The sequence below is a fragment of the Camellia sinensis genome, chromosome 12, assembly GCF_055761805.1.
Source record: "Camellia sinensis isolate YWXY chromosome 12, ASM5576180v1, whole genome shotgun sequence".
NCBI lineage: Eukaryota > Viridiplantae > Streptophyta > Magnoliopsida > Ericales > Theaceae > Camellia > Camellia sinensis.
In genome coordinates this window covers 41791267-41809461 of record NC_138972.1, presented here as the reverse complement: position 1 = coordinate 41809461, position 18195 = coordinate 41791267, and the positions used below count along the sequence as shown (strand labels likewise).

General features: G+C 32.3%; 1 protein-coding gene across 1 annotated transcript; it reads right to left on the bottom strand.

Moving 5' to 3' along the window:
* Positions 1-11450: 11450 nt before the first annotated feature.
* On the bottom strand, positions 11451-16516 carry LOC114273484 (putative calcium-binding protein CML49). Its single transcript, XM_028215279.2, has 4 exons — positions 15814-16516; positions 12636-12682; positions 12334-12528; positions 11451-11868 (listed from the first exon to the last, which is right to left on the bottom strand). The coding sequence occupies exons 1-4, from the start codon at positions 16280-16282 to the stop codon at positions 11764-11766; spliced, it is 816 nt and encodes a 271-aa protein (XP_028071080.1). The 5' UTR covers positions 16283-16516; the 3' UTR covers positions 11451-11763.
* Positions 16517-18195: the final 1679 nt, after the last annotated feature.

The following is an 18195-nucleotide window of genomic DNA, read 5'->3' as shown; positions in this document are numbered from 1 at the left end:
TATGGCATAAGTAAGGGAGCTAATAGGGGACGCGGCTAGTTAGTGAGATAGAGGAGGAGTTAATGTCAAGAACCATAAAGTGTAAATGAGTCATATATACCTGACGTGTGTTTAGAAATATTTATGCAAGTCTAGGGTTATTTAAGTAATAAAACACAATTAGGTCAAGGATAGGGGAAGTTGGCTCCCTCTTTGAACCGACCATACCCCAAATTGGGTTTTCATCTTCTACTCCCTATGTTACACAGACTTGTCATTTTTGGCGAAGTACCCATGTTGACACAGCACAACACGGCACGAGGTATGGGTATGGAATTCGGCCTCGATATGATAGTAAGAAAATGGATACGACATACCTAAGCTTCTGATGAGAGAGAAGCGAACTCGATCTGTCTTCGATCTCCTCTTCTACGATCCTCTTCTGTGATCTTGTCTCGATTGACTAATTTGTTTTGCGATCTCATCTCGATTCTCTTTTGTGATTTTTTCTCGATCGACTCCTCTTCTTCTGTTTCTCTCTCTCTCCTTTGATCTGTCTTCTCTCTCTCTTTTTGTTCATCACTCTTTTCGTCTTTCTACCGATCTATTCTCTCTCACTCTCTCTCTCTCCTCTTTAAATATAATAACCAAATTATTTTATTCTATCTTTTTTTAAAAAAATAAAAATAAAAAAACCATTTATTTTTGAAAAATAAATCTAATAAAATCATATATAATATAATTTATTTTATGTCTAAAATAATTTTTATAATTTTTATCTTTTTATTTATTTTAATAGAAAAATATTCTATGCTATGTTATCAGAAAAATATATAATATTTTTTTACACATCCATGTTTAGCCGTATCCACATACTCGTATGTAATTTTTGGGTACTTTTTAGATGTACCTACGTATCCCTCATTTAGAGAATTGCCAAGTCCAAACTCTAGATATATATCCACACCTAACACTCGTACCCGAGTAGTCTACCCCAAAAGCACCCTTAATTTGATTAAACTTGAACCAAAACCTATCCCATTCGGGTCGGGAACCAGGTCATGCTTGTTAAATTTCCATCCCTAACTCGACCCCAACTTGTGTTACATGAACTCTTCTATTTCACCTCTTGCACTTTTACCCAATTTAAACATTTGGATCATATAAAATTTTCAACAACATACATACACACACTATCATTTCAGGAGGATCCATTAATTTCAATAACATACTGTTGGAAAATTTGGTTTTATAGGCTTATTTTGAGTCAATTTTGAGCCCAAATTTCAGTGGGGCATATACATCATTTGAGGTGGGTCCAAGTGGTGACGTATTCCTTACCTCATGGCAAGTAACGCAATGAAGTCGGTTCGTCAAAGCCATTTACGTGTGAATGGAAAGTTGACGTTGTTTTTTATTTTGTGAAATAGGAAATTGAAAAGACAAATGTGGGTTACCTTGTTTTGTTTATCCTATATAGAAATAACATGAGAGTTTGTATGAATGTATAAACTCTAGGTTGGCATACTTGGGATGGGCCCCAAGGGGCACCCCAAGTTCTGTAAAAAGGGAGTTATAGATAAAGTGGGTTTGACCCAAATCCACTACACACGCGAACCGCCACCGTTTGTCTGTCCGGGCAGACACAAATGTAGGTTGAGTCCTACTTTTAATTTTTTGGACAAAATTCGTTTGAATCTTTTCAAATTCTTGCGGGAAAATTTAAATTTTCAAACGAATTAATTTAAAATTTTGCACGAAAATTCAAATTTGAATTTGCTTCCGAACCAGTGCCTTCTCCGGTTGCCTTCCTTCATTTTTTCTGGCGATTCAAATTCATACCTGTTCAGAGGGTTTTCTACCCTTCCAAACAAGCATCACCATGCCTATAAATAGAGAATTCTCCAGCAAGTTCATTCATTCATTTTCCTTCCCGTTTTTCATTCTTTCTATTTTTGCTCTTCATATTAAATCTTAGAGATTTAAGAGAGGTACGGAACTCATATTATGGTTCGCCTAAACAGGTTGTTTGTAGTGTTACTACAATCTGTGATATTGATCAATTTATCCTGGGAGATAGTTGCCATTAAATCTATAAGTACCTGTGCATCGGCGAATATGTCTTAAGTACAAAGTGCCACACACTCGACTTAATCATCATTTTGCTGTTCCATTTTTCGATGTAAAGAAATTCTGTAAGTATTTCAATTTTGTTGATTTAGTTTTTTGCTATTACACAGAATATTATTCTAACAATTTTAAGACAGATTCGAATTATTCTGTTTATACAAAAAATTTCATTTGTTTATTTTAAAACTTTTTGTTACATAAATTATTTTCTATGTGAGGTTTTCATAAATAAATTCAGAATTTTCATAAATAAAATTATGATTTTCAGTATTATAATTTTTGAAGTTTTATAGAAGTAATATTGTGTGTGGAATTAATTTGATTAAATAAAAGTTTATTTTCAAATTAATTTGAAATAAAAGTTACAATTTTGTTTATTTAATTTATAGAATTATATTCTGTGTTTTATGATTTAATTTTTTGTGTAGTATAAAATTCTAATTATAATTCTGTTTTATAATTTAGAATTCATGGCTACTGAAACTACTCAAAACTCCAATCAAACTAGTGTTGTTACGGGTACTACTACTGCCCAAATCCCTCATGCTATTGTGATTGTAATGCTCCAAATTTCTAGCCCAAATGATAATACAACAATCATGGCTCTTTCAAGAAAAATTGAATATAAATCTCGAAACTTACATTACATGATACAATAGTTCTTCATGCAACAATACATTAATCCAACAACAAGAAAATAAACAAATAAATACCCCCAAGGGTTTACAAGTTTTCAAGGCTTGAGCCTGGTTATACAAAACGGTTATTTAAACCCACACACATACAATCCTTGGCTTACACACAGAGTCACAGTAAGATGAGAGTCTCGTACTCCCAACACACATTTCCTCGCCTTTAGTTAGGCAGCATCACCACATTTTTTCCTGTACAAAAATCTCATAGGGTAAGCATAAAGCCTAGTAGGAAATCCTTAACAAAGTATATACATTTTATACAAGTCTCAAGAGATGAAATGCACATGCCATGCTACGCCCTTTGAAAGAAAATCACATCTTCATCTTTGAAAACCATCATGCTCAATGATGTCATGCAATTTCAATTCTTTAAAACTTAACAATTCATTTCAAGAACGGTAAATACGACTCTGGTAATCCCTAGGTCGGTGTCTGCAAGTAGACTATACAAGTGCTACCAATTTGTCATTTTTACCAGTATTAACCGGAAGGCTCGACACCTATCTGCGCGGATTTTCGGTCTTTCACCCCAGACTCTCAGGCCAACTTATTCAATATCATCTAACCACCTATCAAGACTTACCAACGTATTTACCCCAAAACCATTCCATGAAAACTTGTTTCTCAACATTCTTTTCTCAATGCAAGTTTTCAAATCAACTTTCAAAGTTTAATGTAATCAAATGAATTGATATGTCAATAACACAAGATGAATATAAATACTGTTATTCCAATTCATCATCCAAGGAATAACACAATTCCTCATTCTCAAGTATCCTCAACAATTAGTCATTTCAAGACTATTTCAACGTTTTTCATATTCCCTAAAATTCATCATTTATATTAATATAAATAAGAAAATTTTCAAAGATCCATTTATTTTGACACACAAAATAAATATAACAATATTATTCATGAATTTTCAGTCTCTTTAAAAAAATCTCCAAATCCTAGGTTTTCTCACAAAAACTATACAACTCAAATCTTTTGAAAGAAAACTTTCCAAAATCATCTTTTCTTCAATCAACGAAGATGAAAACCCATAAGATCATTTTAAAAGAACAAGAGACAAACCCACTTTTAAAATCGCTCAACTTCTTGAATTAACAATCAATTTTCAAAGCTATCGAAAGATGACTTCGAAAATCATATAGATCTTGCAAAAACATATATATAACTCTAAGAAAATCCTTACCTCAAGTTTTGAAGAAGAAATGAGATGAAACCCCCAAAATCAACGGTGTCGAAACTCAATCTTCACCGCACACAACGAAGCTCTCGAGATGATAACCAACTTTGGCAAAGAACTTAGGTCTAAATCCCAATAAATTTGGAGAAATCAAAGAGAGAAGGTGACTTCTAGAGAGAGAAGCTCTCGACCTGGAATTCTGGAGAGTTTTAGAGAGAGAGAGGACTGAAAAAGTGATCTGACATATCAGATTCATGAACTGATATAACATGGTCCGCTCGAGCGTGGAAAACCTCGATCGAGCGTCAAATACACTAACCCAGTACTTTTGCAGACAGGTCAAACTTCTGAAACCAAACATTCTCTGCTCAAGTGCATAAACGGCCATTCAAGCGGACAAGCAACTTTGAATGCATTTTGCATTTTTGCTTCAGGGGCGCTGCCCCTCGACCCTGCCAGGGCGCTTTCCTCGGACCTGCCAAGGAGCGCTGCCCCTTCGTCCCCCTCGAGCTGACCGGGGAGCTCGATCCCCGACCGGCCCAGTAGAAGTGGCAAAACATGAAAGAAGGATCGAAATTGGGATCGCTACAGTGATAGTGCTGATAAATCATGAAAAAAAATCATAAAAGTTTTTTGGAGCTGACTTTAAAAGATTACAGCAGAAAATACTGTTATATCCTGCTACTTTAAATCTGGCTCATTTCCTTCTTAAGAATGCTCCTTTCTAAAAGAGGATGAAACCGACCGACAAATGATTGTTGCAGTCAATGCTTGGAAACATGCAGATTTCATTTGCCGCAACTATATCTTGAATGGGTTTGATAATACATTGTACAATGTTTATAGCCCTATCAAGACGGCAAAAGAATTATAGGGGTTGTTGAGGAAAAAATACAAAACAAAAGATACTGGGTTAAAAAAATTTGTGGTGGGCAAATTTAAGAATTTTGTGATGGTTGATTCAAAAACCGTGATCATCCAAGTTCAGAATCTCCAACTTGTCATGCCCCACTTTTTAATACTCGAATTCATTACCAAATCCTTTATATTATTACCATTTTCAAGAACACTATCCAACCAAGAAAATGAACAACGAACAAATAATAAATATTCTCTGACGACAATGATGATGATATATAATTAAAACATGGTACAATGCCCTTAGGCTTACATTGAATTTAAATAAATTAAGGGAGTTACCCTTATACAGTACATGGCACTCGGCCAACAGACAAAAAGGCCCGTGGCCACCAAAATAAAAAACTTCAAGCCCTGTACAATCTTCTAGCCGTGTACCTGAAAAATTTGTCAACACGTGAGATGAGCATTAAGCCTAGTAGAGATCCCAAAGATCCTAATGAATCACAACATATAGCTAGAAATGATCATGCATGCATTATAACATACTATATAAGTAATGTGATAGTTAATATCCAAAAATATACTTATATAAACACAGCTTCTCAACATTTCCTTTTATTGCATACCACAATGTAAAACACTTCTTCCCTTTCTAACTCTTGTTTCATTTCCAAAAACATTTCACAAATCTCATTCCCTTTTTATAAAAATCTTTCATGTTAACACAAAAGTATTTCATTTAAACATATGTTCTGAAAACACAATCCCACATGCAAGTCATAACCCAGCCTCACATTTTAATACACTATACGCATCTACTCCTCAATGTACCTATCACATACCCTGGCCACAGACCAAGGGCAAGAAACAACACACTAGGAAAAATTGAGAAACACATGATAAATAACTGAGAGTAATATATACTACCAATTCCATCTCCATCGGCATACAACACAGATGGCAAATACTACAACACAAATAACACATAAACGCTTTACCGGCCTCACTCGACAGGGAATGACCCCAAAACCATACTCTTCTGGGTGCCAACCGGAAAGGAGAAAATCTTTCTCTGGTGCTACACTTTGCCGGCTCAGATACTGCGAGAAACAGACCTCAGTTCACACTTCATTGGGCACAAATCGGTAGAGAGAGGAAACCTCTGTCAAGGTGCCATGCTTTACTGGTGCAGATATGGCGAGAAATGGACCTCCACATACAAACAAGAATAGCACAACATACTAAACTACACAAATAAGTACACAAGTGTAATACATACACTTAATTCAATTGCCACAACAACAACCACTATCAGTTAATCACATTAACTCATTTATTTTAAAATGTGCTTCGCGCACCACCGTCCAACAACGGGTTTTCTTTTATTTCAAAACGTGTCCAAAACACAATGTAAGCCATTACTCATCAAAACTAGTCATCCAACGATGATCTTGTAATACTAATAACATTCTTAATATTTCTCATTCCCGTCTAACAACATAATCCACGACACAACAATGAAATTGTCTATTCACAATGTCCATTTACAACCAACAACACCTCATTCTACATTACATAGCCCACCCTACAATAGTCCTCATAGCATCTATCTAGTAACAAGTAATACCATCCTCTACTGATGGCCAAGGACAAAACTCTATACACTAATTGCTCAATAAATAAACACCCATCTGATTAAACCCAATTCCAATTCCCATTTTAATAAAAGAGTTACAAAATAACAATTTGTTTTGATAACCAATTTCCACAACTCCAAACCCCCAAACATACTCAACTCATCAATACCTAGTTATTGTTTACCGAAAATCCCCAAATTAATTAGGTTCAACATAACCCCATACCAGACTACACAAACCATATTATCTTTTCTCCATTTCTTAGTTAGAAGTTCAGACTTTCCAACCTCGTATCCCAAACATCATCAATAGCACATAATCAACCACCAACTCAACCCATGACCCATAAACTCAAACTCAAACGAACCTACATGGTTTTTAACAAAATCAACTATAAAAACTATCTTTTTAATGCCATAAAAATTAGCACAAGTTTATCTATAACGAGGTCTTGAAAAGAAGCTCTAGAATCCCTACATCTTGAAGAGAATAGGAGAAAAGCCGAAATTCCATTTGCAACGAAAACACAATCAGCTTAGATTAAATCAATGCCCTCACGACCCTCTACATTTTGGTCTATGGAACTAGGGGTCAAAGATCACTCAAAATAGATGAAACCCAAGCTTGAAAGGTTAAAGGGTTCAAAAATGTCAGAGAGAGAGAGAGAGAGAGAACCAGAAAAAGTGATATTCTCCACGCACTGACGACTTATATACACGACTCATCGCGACCGCGGTCCAAACCATCACGGGCACGAACTTGCCATCTCAACAGGTTATGGGCATAACCCTCACTACCACGGGCGCAACCACCTAGTATACCTGGTCACGGGAGCGATCAGGACCCTCACGGGTTCGACTGCTCTAATCGTGACCTAACACTGCAGCCCATTGCGGGCAACGCACTCACTCCCCCATACCCAGACCTGAACCCCAGTTTTGGTCACGGCCTATCGCGGGCGCGACCTCCAGACCAGCCTATCGTGGGTGCGATCTCCAAACCAGGCCATCGCAGGTACGAAGGCTATGGTCACGGTTGCCACCTGGCTCAGCTAAAAAATCTTGCGCTGCTCTCTAAGGCCAGCCTAAGACATCACAAGGTCCAAACTCGCAAGGCAAGGTCAAAGTCACCTGGGACAACCCCATGTCGTAATCAGAAAGAATAGAATGGATTGGCTCGAAGCTTGGGCCACTACAATATTATTATGCATGATATTCATGCAGAAAGCATGTCATTGAGTGAATCCTTCCAAGTTTGCTACTTTAATTGAAAAATTACCACAATGATGGAAGGAATTCAAGAACCATCTCAAGCACAAGCGCAAAGAAATGACTTTGGAAGAATTAATTGTGCGATTGAGAATTAAGGAAGGCAAATGAACTTCAGAGAAGAGGGTTGGAAAGCATCCTATAGAGTCAAAGCCTAATGTGATGGAACATGCACCAAAAGCCAAGAAACGAAAATTTACCGGAGAAAGTTCCTCACAAGGCTCTAAGGGAGGGGACACCAAGAAGTACAATTTTAATGGCAAATGCTACAAGTGTGACAAAGAGGGACATCGGGCCAAAGATTGTCGTAGCAAACACAAAGGTAAAGGAAGTTCAAGTAAGAAATCTGCTCAAGCCAATGTTACCGAAGTGGACAAAATCTCCAATAGTGTTGATGAACCTTTCAGTCGTTGTCTTCGAGACCAACCTTGTCGGAAATCTCAAAGAATGGTGAGTGGACATCGAAACTACTCGTCACATTTGTGCCGACAAAAATATGTTCTCATCCTATTCTGTGGTGGACAACGGAGAACAACTATTCATGAGCAACTTCTCGACTTCTAAAGTTGAAGGACAAGGAAAGGTTATTCTAAAAATGACATCTGGAAATGAACTCACCCTCAACAATGTGCTGTATGTACCAAACATGAATAGTTGATCAAAGAAAAGTTGGGTTCGAAAGAAAAATGGTATAGTTGGAATTAAGGTGGGGAATTTAAAGAGAAAATAAAGTGTACTCATTTAGTTGGGTAGAGATTCAAATAAGTTGGGGGTTAAAGTAGAAAGGTAGGGATAAATAATAGCCCTTTATTTTTTTCTATATAAACTTTTTTTGTGTGAATAATTTTCGTTTATATAATTTTTTATGTCATCTATTTCCATTCAATTTCACTAGAGAACAATCTTATTTTAAAAAAATAATTTTAAGTAATGTATAATAATTTCCATTTAATTTCATCAAAGAATAATATTATTTAAAAATAATAATTTTAAGTAGTGTTTGTGAAAAGTAATATAATAATTTTATTTAATTTCTTATAGAGCGATCTTATCTATACTGTAGCGAATCAAATATTGCCTTTAATCAAACACTAAAAATATTATATTTGTAAAATTTAAATTTATCACAAAATTTATTAGTATATTTGTGAAATCTAAATTTATTATAATAATAACATGTGACTTGCACAAATATTTTTTACTAATACATTAATAATATGGATTGCATCATGGTAGTCATTACATTTTGCAGGATTTGGTTATTTTTATTTGTAAACTTTAAATTTATCACAAAAGTTATTAGTATATTTGTGAAATCTAAATTTATTATAATAATAACATGCGACTTGCACAAATATTTTTTACTGATACATTAATAATATGGATTGCATCATGGTAGTCATTACATTTTGCAGAATTTGGAGTGCCATTGGTGTGCAGCATATTGGGTTGATTTTGGGATATATTTTAATAATTTAAATCGTTTATTTTATAGAATATCAAGTAAATCACAGTTGTAAAAAATTAAATTAATTAAGCATCAGTAATCCTTTCATTAAATTACTATTGTATTTAGTTTTATATTTCAAATTACTCTTACCATTTATTTTTTTTAGATAAAAATGTGATTTAATTAAAGGGCTACCAATCTCCGATCAATATAATTTTTTACAGATATGTTATATATAATATGATCTAAAAAATAAACAATTCAGATCACATAAATGAGCCCAAAAGGCCGCACAATAATGATTATTGCACATAATGCACAACATCCATCCCAAATCCTAAGTTGCAAAAGTATTTTTGGGAATAATCACTTATTTTATTCATTAAATATCACTAGCATTTGTTTTCTCTTTTGATGGGGTGAAATTGGAAATTAAAATTTTAAAATCATGCAGTTAAGAGAAAATATGAAATTAAATTAATAAAGCCAAGCATTGAGCATATAATAAAGTCACACAGAATACATAGTTTGAGCAATCCAAGGATTTTCAATTGATTTTTGGCTTTAATTACTAAAGAAGCAAATTGAGGGGGTGTCACTTGAAGCGCTCGAATAGGGTCCTAATTTTAACAAAATCTTTGAATTTTTTGTATTTATTTATTTTTATTTTTTTTTTAAATTCTCATAAAAGCATTAAGAAAAAAACAAGTTGAAAGAAGATGACAAATATATAAGTTTTTGAGTAATGCTAGACCCCAAATATTCTACCAAAAGTTTTACCAAATGTCTCACATGGGTGTGGAACCCCACAATGTGGGTCCCATCTGGGTCTCACCCCCATGTGAGACATTTAGTAAAACTTTTGGTAGAATTTTTGGGGCCTCTATATCGAGAAATGCACCAACTGAGACTTGATCGTCATCTTGAATAAATGAACAACATCAAATTCAACAAGTCAGACAACCGTTTGGTATCATCTATGATAGATAAAAAGTCAAAAAGTTATTAAAAAAGTAAAAAAATTAACACTATTCACCAATCAATTATTTAGTCATAAAGTCAACATACATAGAGGGTAAAAAGACTAAAAAACCCTTGTTGACATGTGCAGAAATTGAAAAAAAAAAAAAACACAACAGCAAAGTGCACTAACGCAACATAGTGCAGCACAATGTGCGTCAGTGCTCAGAAAGGTACTTTGGTAATTTTGTTAGTTAATACAATATTTTAATACATATTTTTTCGTAAAAAATCAAAAAGTTATCATAATCATATATATTTTTTTCCTCTACTTTTTAGTAAAAAAATCAAAAAGTACACTTATATAATTTATCCCAAACAACCATGTATAAAACATGTATAAAGAACTCATCTCAAATTTCAAATATTAAATTAAACAAATCAATAAACCGTAACAGAATAATTCCGTTGTGCATGTACACATAGAAAGTATAACGAAGTAGCCCATTGTAAATCTACAAATTCTAACTATAAAAATGTTTGAGAGCCCTAATTTGAAAATTTCAATTCAATTCTAATGATGTGAAGAGTATTCATTTGAAAGTAGAGCTCACCCTCCTCTCTCTATCTCTCTACTCTCTCTTTTCCACCTCACTAGAGTTCCATTTAGAACTCTCAAATTAAAGTTGTATAACTATACCTTCAGTTCACCCAGTAGACTTGAGACAAAATGTTAGCACTTTTAACATTGGAGCAAGAATGTCAAAATTTAGGCTTTTGTTTGCTAGAATTTTGAAACTTTAGCTCCAGTCATTGGTTATCACGTTGCGTTTGTTTGCACCTTTCAAAAATTAATTCAATACTTACTTTTGAAAACTTGGTCGAATGAGGGAAAATTTAGACTAACTGGTCGTCCGGTAAATTGACCGAAGCAGTGCAATTTTTTTTTTTTTTTTTTTGCAATTGACACATGTTAATTTTTATATATTCAACAAAAAATATTTTCCGAATTTTTTAAATTTTTTTATGAGGTTTAATAGAATTTTGAGTTGTATGTTTGATTATAAGTTGTAAATTTTTATATCAAATATTATATGTTACATCAAAAATTCTCCACTCAATTCAAAACTCTTTTCAAAACTTATTCACCAAATAAATTTTCCACATTCAAATCATAATTTCAAAACTCACAAACTCAAAATATAACTCTTATTCTCAAATCATATTTAGAAAGTTCTACCAAACGCTATCTTTGGATTTTTGTATTATAACATTGCCAAATTTTAACAATAGCATGTTAAATTTGACATTTTGCATTGCAGATGCTCTTACACACAAACGAAGACAGATATATGGACAAACTTATGCTCCATTTAATAAGACTTCATGCTTGAAATAAAGAAAAACAATCAAATGACACAAAATGACACTGAAGAAAGCAAAGGGAAGGAAGAAGCAACATGGAAACAAACATCATTAACTGGTAAATTTGAAAACAAGCTGCCCTATAAATCATTACAAGAAATCATAAGCTATACTAGAAACAAAGTTCAGACCAAACTCCAAACCGACAGCAGTAGAGAGACCTCTTTACTTATGCAATGAGGAACGGCAAAACAGTCAACATGAAAGATTCATAATTAAAAGTTGCCGACCCTGAATACGTAGTGTCCTTCTCCTTAAATTTCTCTGTCAATCCCTGCACGAGACATGATCCCAATCACAACATCAAGACTCAAAATTAATATTCGATGAACTCCTAAAGTACATTTTTAAGTAAGTTTCACTGAAACTATTCACAAAGTTACAAAATGAAATGCTAAGTTTCCACATTAATTACAAATTTACATGTATCAAATATCAATAGCAAGCCTCTACAAAAGAAGACTATTAATCAGTCTGGATTTGGCACTATACTACCAGGGTCAATACCAAACCTCCACAAAAGACAATTATTAATGAGTCTGGATTTGGAACTATACTACCAGGGTCGCATATAAAGGTTTCTTGTTATGCCAATAGGACACAGCAGTCAAAAGGCCACTTTAGCCCACTAGTTCACTTAACTTATTAGTCGAAATTATAAAACAAGGACTAAGATATGCAAAAATCACCCTATATAGTAACAATGGTAATGATGATGACAAAATTGCCGAAAACATACCTTGACAGTGAGGCAGCACTCAATAAAATTGTCATATTCTATGGCTCTGTTCTTTCCACCAGTCTTATCAAACTTAGAAACCAGCAATTCCAAAACAACCGGTGACACTGAAAATCCTAGACTCAGCAGTGCATCCCGCAATTCTCCAGAATCAATTTTGCCGCTCCGGTCCCTATCAAATCTCTCAAAGATTGCCTGAAGTAACCAAATGCCAATGAACAATTAAATCATCGAGACAGCAACAAATCATAATTTTTAAGTATCGTAGCGCGGAAATCAGAGGTCTTGTATATATAGTATACCCTCCAGTTCTGAAGACTGTAAAACACAGCAGTGAATTCCTTTGGCCCTGTTCTCCAACATTTATTCAGCCAGAAAAAATAAATATCAGCATATTGTACTTTATTTGTTGTATACAAGGGGCAATTTAAAAATTCTACCAGTGATAAAGGATGCAAAAATTATTAAAATTATGAATGCTCTGTTACTTCAGAATAATTTCAGCCACTTAACCTTGATCGAAACAATTCAACAGTGTCAACAAATCTTAGGTTCCAAGCTTAAGACAGTCCTTGGCATATTTGTTACTTAATTAATATTCGGCAACGGCAACACTAGGGCCTCGTTTGGAAAGTTAGCTATTTTAGTAGGTTATTTTAATTTTTGGTTATTTTAATAAGTTAAAGTTTGTGTGTTTGGGAAGATAATTAGATTTTTTTGTAATTAGATGAGATTTTTATGAGATAAAAAAGTAAAATAATTATGGATTTGATGTGATATTTTGTCTTACTATTAGCTATTTTAGCCTATTTTATCTTTTTATGAATTTTAGTCAAAAAAAAAAAAAAAAATTGCCAAAAACCCACTTGCCAAATAGGGCCTAGATACAGTTCATGAACAAGACGGACAGTGTCTAATTCCTTCTCTCCATTGTAAGAGTTCAAAACATTATACGAAGGTTTTATCTATACTATCTAAGGTTTATTACATTTTCTATCCCTAAACTATCATCAAATTATCTATTTAATCTCTAAATTATCAATTGAGTCTATTTAATCCTTAAAATATATAAATCAAAGTCTATTTAGTCCATAAATTATAGGTTGAATCTATTAAGTCCTAAAATATTTAATTCAAACATATTTAGTCCCTCAAAGGATTAGAAATATAAAATATATGCCCATAAGTATTATAAATTAATAAAAAAAAAACCCTACCTAAATAAGATTTTATTACAGAAAAATTTTAAATTTTTATTTTTTCTTTAAAAAGTGTTTTATTTCATTATGTTTAAATTAGTATTAGAGTCCAGTTTCTCAGTTTTGCTAATAAAATTATATGAGTATTAGATATACTGAAGAAGTAGAATTAGATAATTTAAATAATAACACTTTGCTATAAATAATATTAGAACAAAAAAATACATTAATTAAGTTATAAAAACAATTTAGTGAAAACTTTAAAGCAATCAATTAAAAATTATAAATAAAATCTAACATATAATACTAGATAAAGACAAGCATGTAACTATTGCACAAGATAAGCAAAAAAATACTATAGATAATTATCCTTACCCTTATAAAGGAAATTCACCAGAAGAACTCATACCCACTTTTCAAAATTAGAATAAAAATTTTAAATTTTTTTGAAATAAAATTTTAACTTTTTTACTAATTTATAATACTCATGGGTTTATATTTTATTTTTCTAATCCTACTTTAGGGACTTAATAGATTCAGACGATAGTTAAAGGATCAAATAGATTTTGATTTATATACTTTATGATTAAACTCAATCGATAATTCACAATTAAGTAGACAATTTAATAATATGAAATGTAATAAACCGTATTATCTAATAGTATCTATAGCAACTGCCGAAGTTTTTATTTTTTCTGATTTTTTTCCTCGACCATCTATATTCAAATTTATTTTTATTTTTTTTTACCAGATGATTTCTACACAAGATGTGCAGTATCGTCACTTGAAAACCAAGACCCATCAAGATGTTATGAGCACATGCAGGGGCGGATCTACCAAGAGACTGGTAGGGCCTTGGCCACCCCCAAAAATAAATAAATAAATCTTTACAAAATTTTGAATATTTATAATATGCTTAGTATAAAATTTGGATAAATTAGTTAGGATTTTCTTATAATAATATATTGGGTGAATTACACTGACACCCCTGATATTTATGTTTATTACAGTTCCCCTTCACATTTGAAAAATTACACTGATTCCCTGTTAATTTAATTTTATGTATGATGATCATTTCAGTAAGAGGGGAATTGTTATGTAACTTAAAACCTCAAGGAAGGGGATGTAATTTCTAAAAAGTGAAGGAGAAAACTGTAATAAATATAAAACTCAAGAGGTGTCAATGTAAGTTACCCTAATATATTTTAGATTATGAATAATATAAGTTTTAGACTAAAATAAAAAATATCAAATAGCAACAAACAAATTATAAAAGCTATATACCTCAATTAGATTTTTAAAATTATTTCATAATAAAATAATATATATCAAAAAAATTATATGAAAAATATATAATCTTCGTGATTTGCTCCCGATCAACTTTCTCATTCCGTCCCTCAACACATGTAACATAAAATTTGAAAGGCACATGCACACCCTCCCATTTTTTAAGGTTTAATATTGCACGAAATTTGAGACACGTGCCCTATTGCTCAATTAGGCATTATTATGATCCTACAATAAAATTTTCATAGCAACATGCAACCAAATCAAATCATATTTTTTACTAAATCAAATCATCTTGGACAAAATTCATAATAAATTCGTAATTATTTTTCAACATTTTAAGGAGGAAATGCAATTGTTAAAATATAAGATAAATTATAAATATATTTATTTAAATTATAAATTATTTTTTGTGATTTTAAAAATTATATTATTAAAATTTTTAATTTCATAACAAATAAACTCTTTTACTAATAAGCTATCAAATTAATAAACAATTTTTAATGAAGTTAAAATTTTACGAAAACAATTAAAATTTTTATTTTTTCAATTAATTTTATTAAATAAAAAATTCAGAAATATTTATAATTTTTCAAGTCACAGAATAATTCATATTTTAATCAATCCTGGTGTAATTTATCCTAAAATATAAGATCAAAGTTGGAACTCTAGCTCCCTTCAACATCTACAAACTCCTCGAGTATATATATGATTGGCTTTTTTAATTGACATATTTCGTCCGATATTAAAAAAAAAAAGAAAAAAAAAAAAAAAGAAAAAAAAAAAAAAAAAGTATATATATGATATATCAATACAGATCACTGAGAGACTTTTTTTGATTTTCCAAAAATACTATCCAACAATTGATGAGTTTGAAAATTATAACGTGAAAAATATCAAATTGACTTCAAAATATGAATAGTAAAATTATACATCTACATCTACATCTATATATATATATATATATATGTGGAGAGAGAGAGAGAGAGCAGACCGATCTTTCGAGTGTTGGTGTTGGTGAAGAGATACATAAGAAGATGAACAGTTCTGAGACTGAAACTCTGATTGTAGCTAGAGAGCGCCCTCTGTAGCTCCTTATCATCGATGAAGCCACTCCCATCCTGATCCGCCATCTGGAAGCAAGTCACCACGCTTGGATCCGAGCCTGGTGGGAAGGCCGATGGCATCAGAGATGCGAATGGGCTTCCATAGGGCTGCGCCTGAGGAGGGTAGCCTGCTCCGGAGGGTTTGTCCTTGGGGGGCTTGTTGTCGGCGTAGGGTGCCGATGGGGGGGCTCCGTAGGACTGTTGGCCTGGAGCCGCTGGGGGGGCTCCATACGATGCGTAGGACTGTTGGCCGGCGGGTGGTTGTGCACCGCCGTACTGGGCGGCGGAGTAAGGTTGTTGCGACGGTGGGGGGCCGTAACCGTAGCCCGGTGCGTTGTGTTGTGGGTATCCAGACATTATTCACACTGATCGACAGAGAGAGCGATGAAAGAAAGAGAAAGAGACCGTTTCAGAATTTGACGCTGTATGCATGGCTTTTATAGAGGAGCTGGAGTAAAAGTTTGGGCTCGAGGTTGGCTGATATCACGAAACTGCCATTTATTTATTATTTAATAAAAATATATGCTTAACTAATTCTTTTAATGTTTCTATTTAATTGGAAATAAAAAGAATAGAGTAGAATTGTGATTTCTTAAACTTTCTTTTAGAATAGTCATTTTTTCAAAATGGTGAAAGATGATTTAATTTATAATGTATTTGTTTTTATTTTTTTAGCTTAATAAAAATTGAGAATGAATGTTTTGATAAAATCATCATTTTATTAGAATGAACCAAACACTACCTATGCAAAATAAATTTATTGTGTATGTATATTTTACTATCAATTATACTACATCTCCTAATATAGCATCATTATTTTGATCCCTAGTGAGATGAAATAGGGAGAGAATAGAAAGAGAGATTGAGAGAGGAGAGATGAGAAGTATGAGCCTACCTTTTCACATAATCTATTCTATGTCATTATGGGTGAATTAAGGTGCTCAATTGAGAGAGGATTGAGTCAAACATAAGAGAATGGCTCTCGCTAATTCGTCATTGGATTGGATGGATTTATTGGGCTGTGGTGGGCCTTAATCCATGCTCATTTCAATGCTTCAAATAATTCAATATGTAGAACTCGTCGAGTACACTATTCCTGTAAAAAATCACCTTAATTGGATATTGATAACTATTTGATCAGATCATTTTTTTGTTAACGGCAAGTATGATTTTCAAAATAAATTTTGACAAAAATATGTTTGATCAAGTGGCTATCGATATCCAATTAATGTGATTTTTTACAAAGATAATATAGTCGATGAACTCTACATATTGAACGGTTTGGATTATTGAAATGGGCCCAGATTAGGGCCCAATAGGACCTTCCAATTTGAAAGCAAACTTGAGAGGAGCCCTTTCCCAAACTTAAAAGCTCAATTAAAATTTTAACATTTATAATCAAGATAAATGACAAATACACCATTTGAAATTTATTTATAATATGAATTATTCCCTAAATTTTAGAAATTACATATCGCCCGTTGAAATAATCAAGTCAATTAATAGTTTTTATAACAAATAATCCCTTTTGTTAACAGTTTTTATGGCAATTAATAGTTTTTAATTTTATAACAAATAATCATTTTGTTAATAAATAATCAAGTCAATTAATAGTTTTTATAATTTCACAATTTTATTTTAATTAATAATTTAAATAAATTTATTATTATATAGAAGAGCAGTTGAAAATTTTATTTTTTCAATTAATTTTATTAAATAAAAAATCATGACAGGGGGTATTTGTAAACTTTTATACTACAAGGGGCAATTTGTATTTTAAACAAATCTCAAGATATGTATTTGTAATTTACCCTTATAATTATGTCAGAAATATTAAATTTTATTTTTAATATATTAATTACAAAATAAAATTTTAAAAGCTTAAAATTTTCTTAAACATCCAACACCAAATAAAAAAATAAAAACATCCATCTTGCTTCGAGAATTCTTGTATGATGCCACTTTTTTTAGTTTATAAGGTTTTTGTCATTTGTCATTTGTCATTTGGCATTTGTCGAATTTTTTATTTTTATTTTTTATTATTTTTTTTTTTTAGGAACTGTGTTGCTATTGATGAGGTCTGGAGGAAGAGCTGGACAATATTTTTGGGATATTTGGAAGCTCGACATTTTTTAAAGTTTAGGGCTCAGTTTTATTGAATTTTAGAACTTATGTTTTGAAAAAAAATAATTATAAATTTCAAAAAATAAATTATAAAGACTCAATCAATCAGAAATTTGGGTGTGTTTGGTAACGTTTACGTTTTCAGT

What these genes read in the sequence shown, in the direction of transcription:
- LOC114273484 (XM_028215279.2), bottom strand. Translation starts at nt 16,282, where the DNA reads ATGTCTGGATACCCACAACACAACGCACCGGGCTACGGTTACGGCCCC. An exon ending in ACAGTCTTCAGAACTGGAGG is followed by an intron (nt 12,529 to 12,635) that starts GTATACTATATA and finishes TGGTTACTTCAG; the next exon opens with GCAATCTTTGAGAGATTTGA. An exon ending in AGTGCTGCCTCACTGTCAAG is followed by an intron (nt 11,869 to 12,333) that starts GTATGTTTTCGG and finishes TGTCTCGTGCAG; the next exon opens with GGATTGACAGAGAAATTTAA.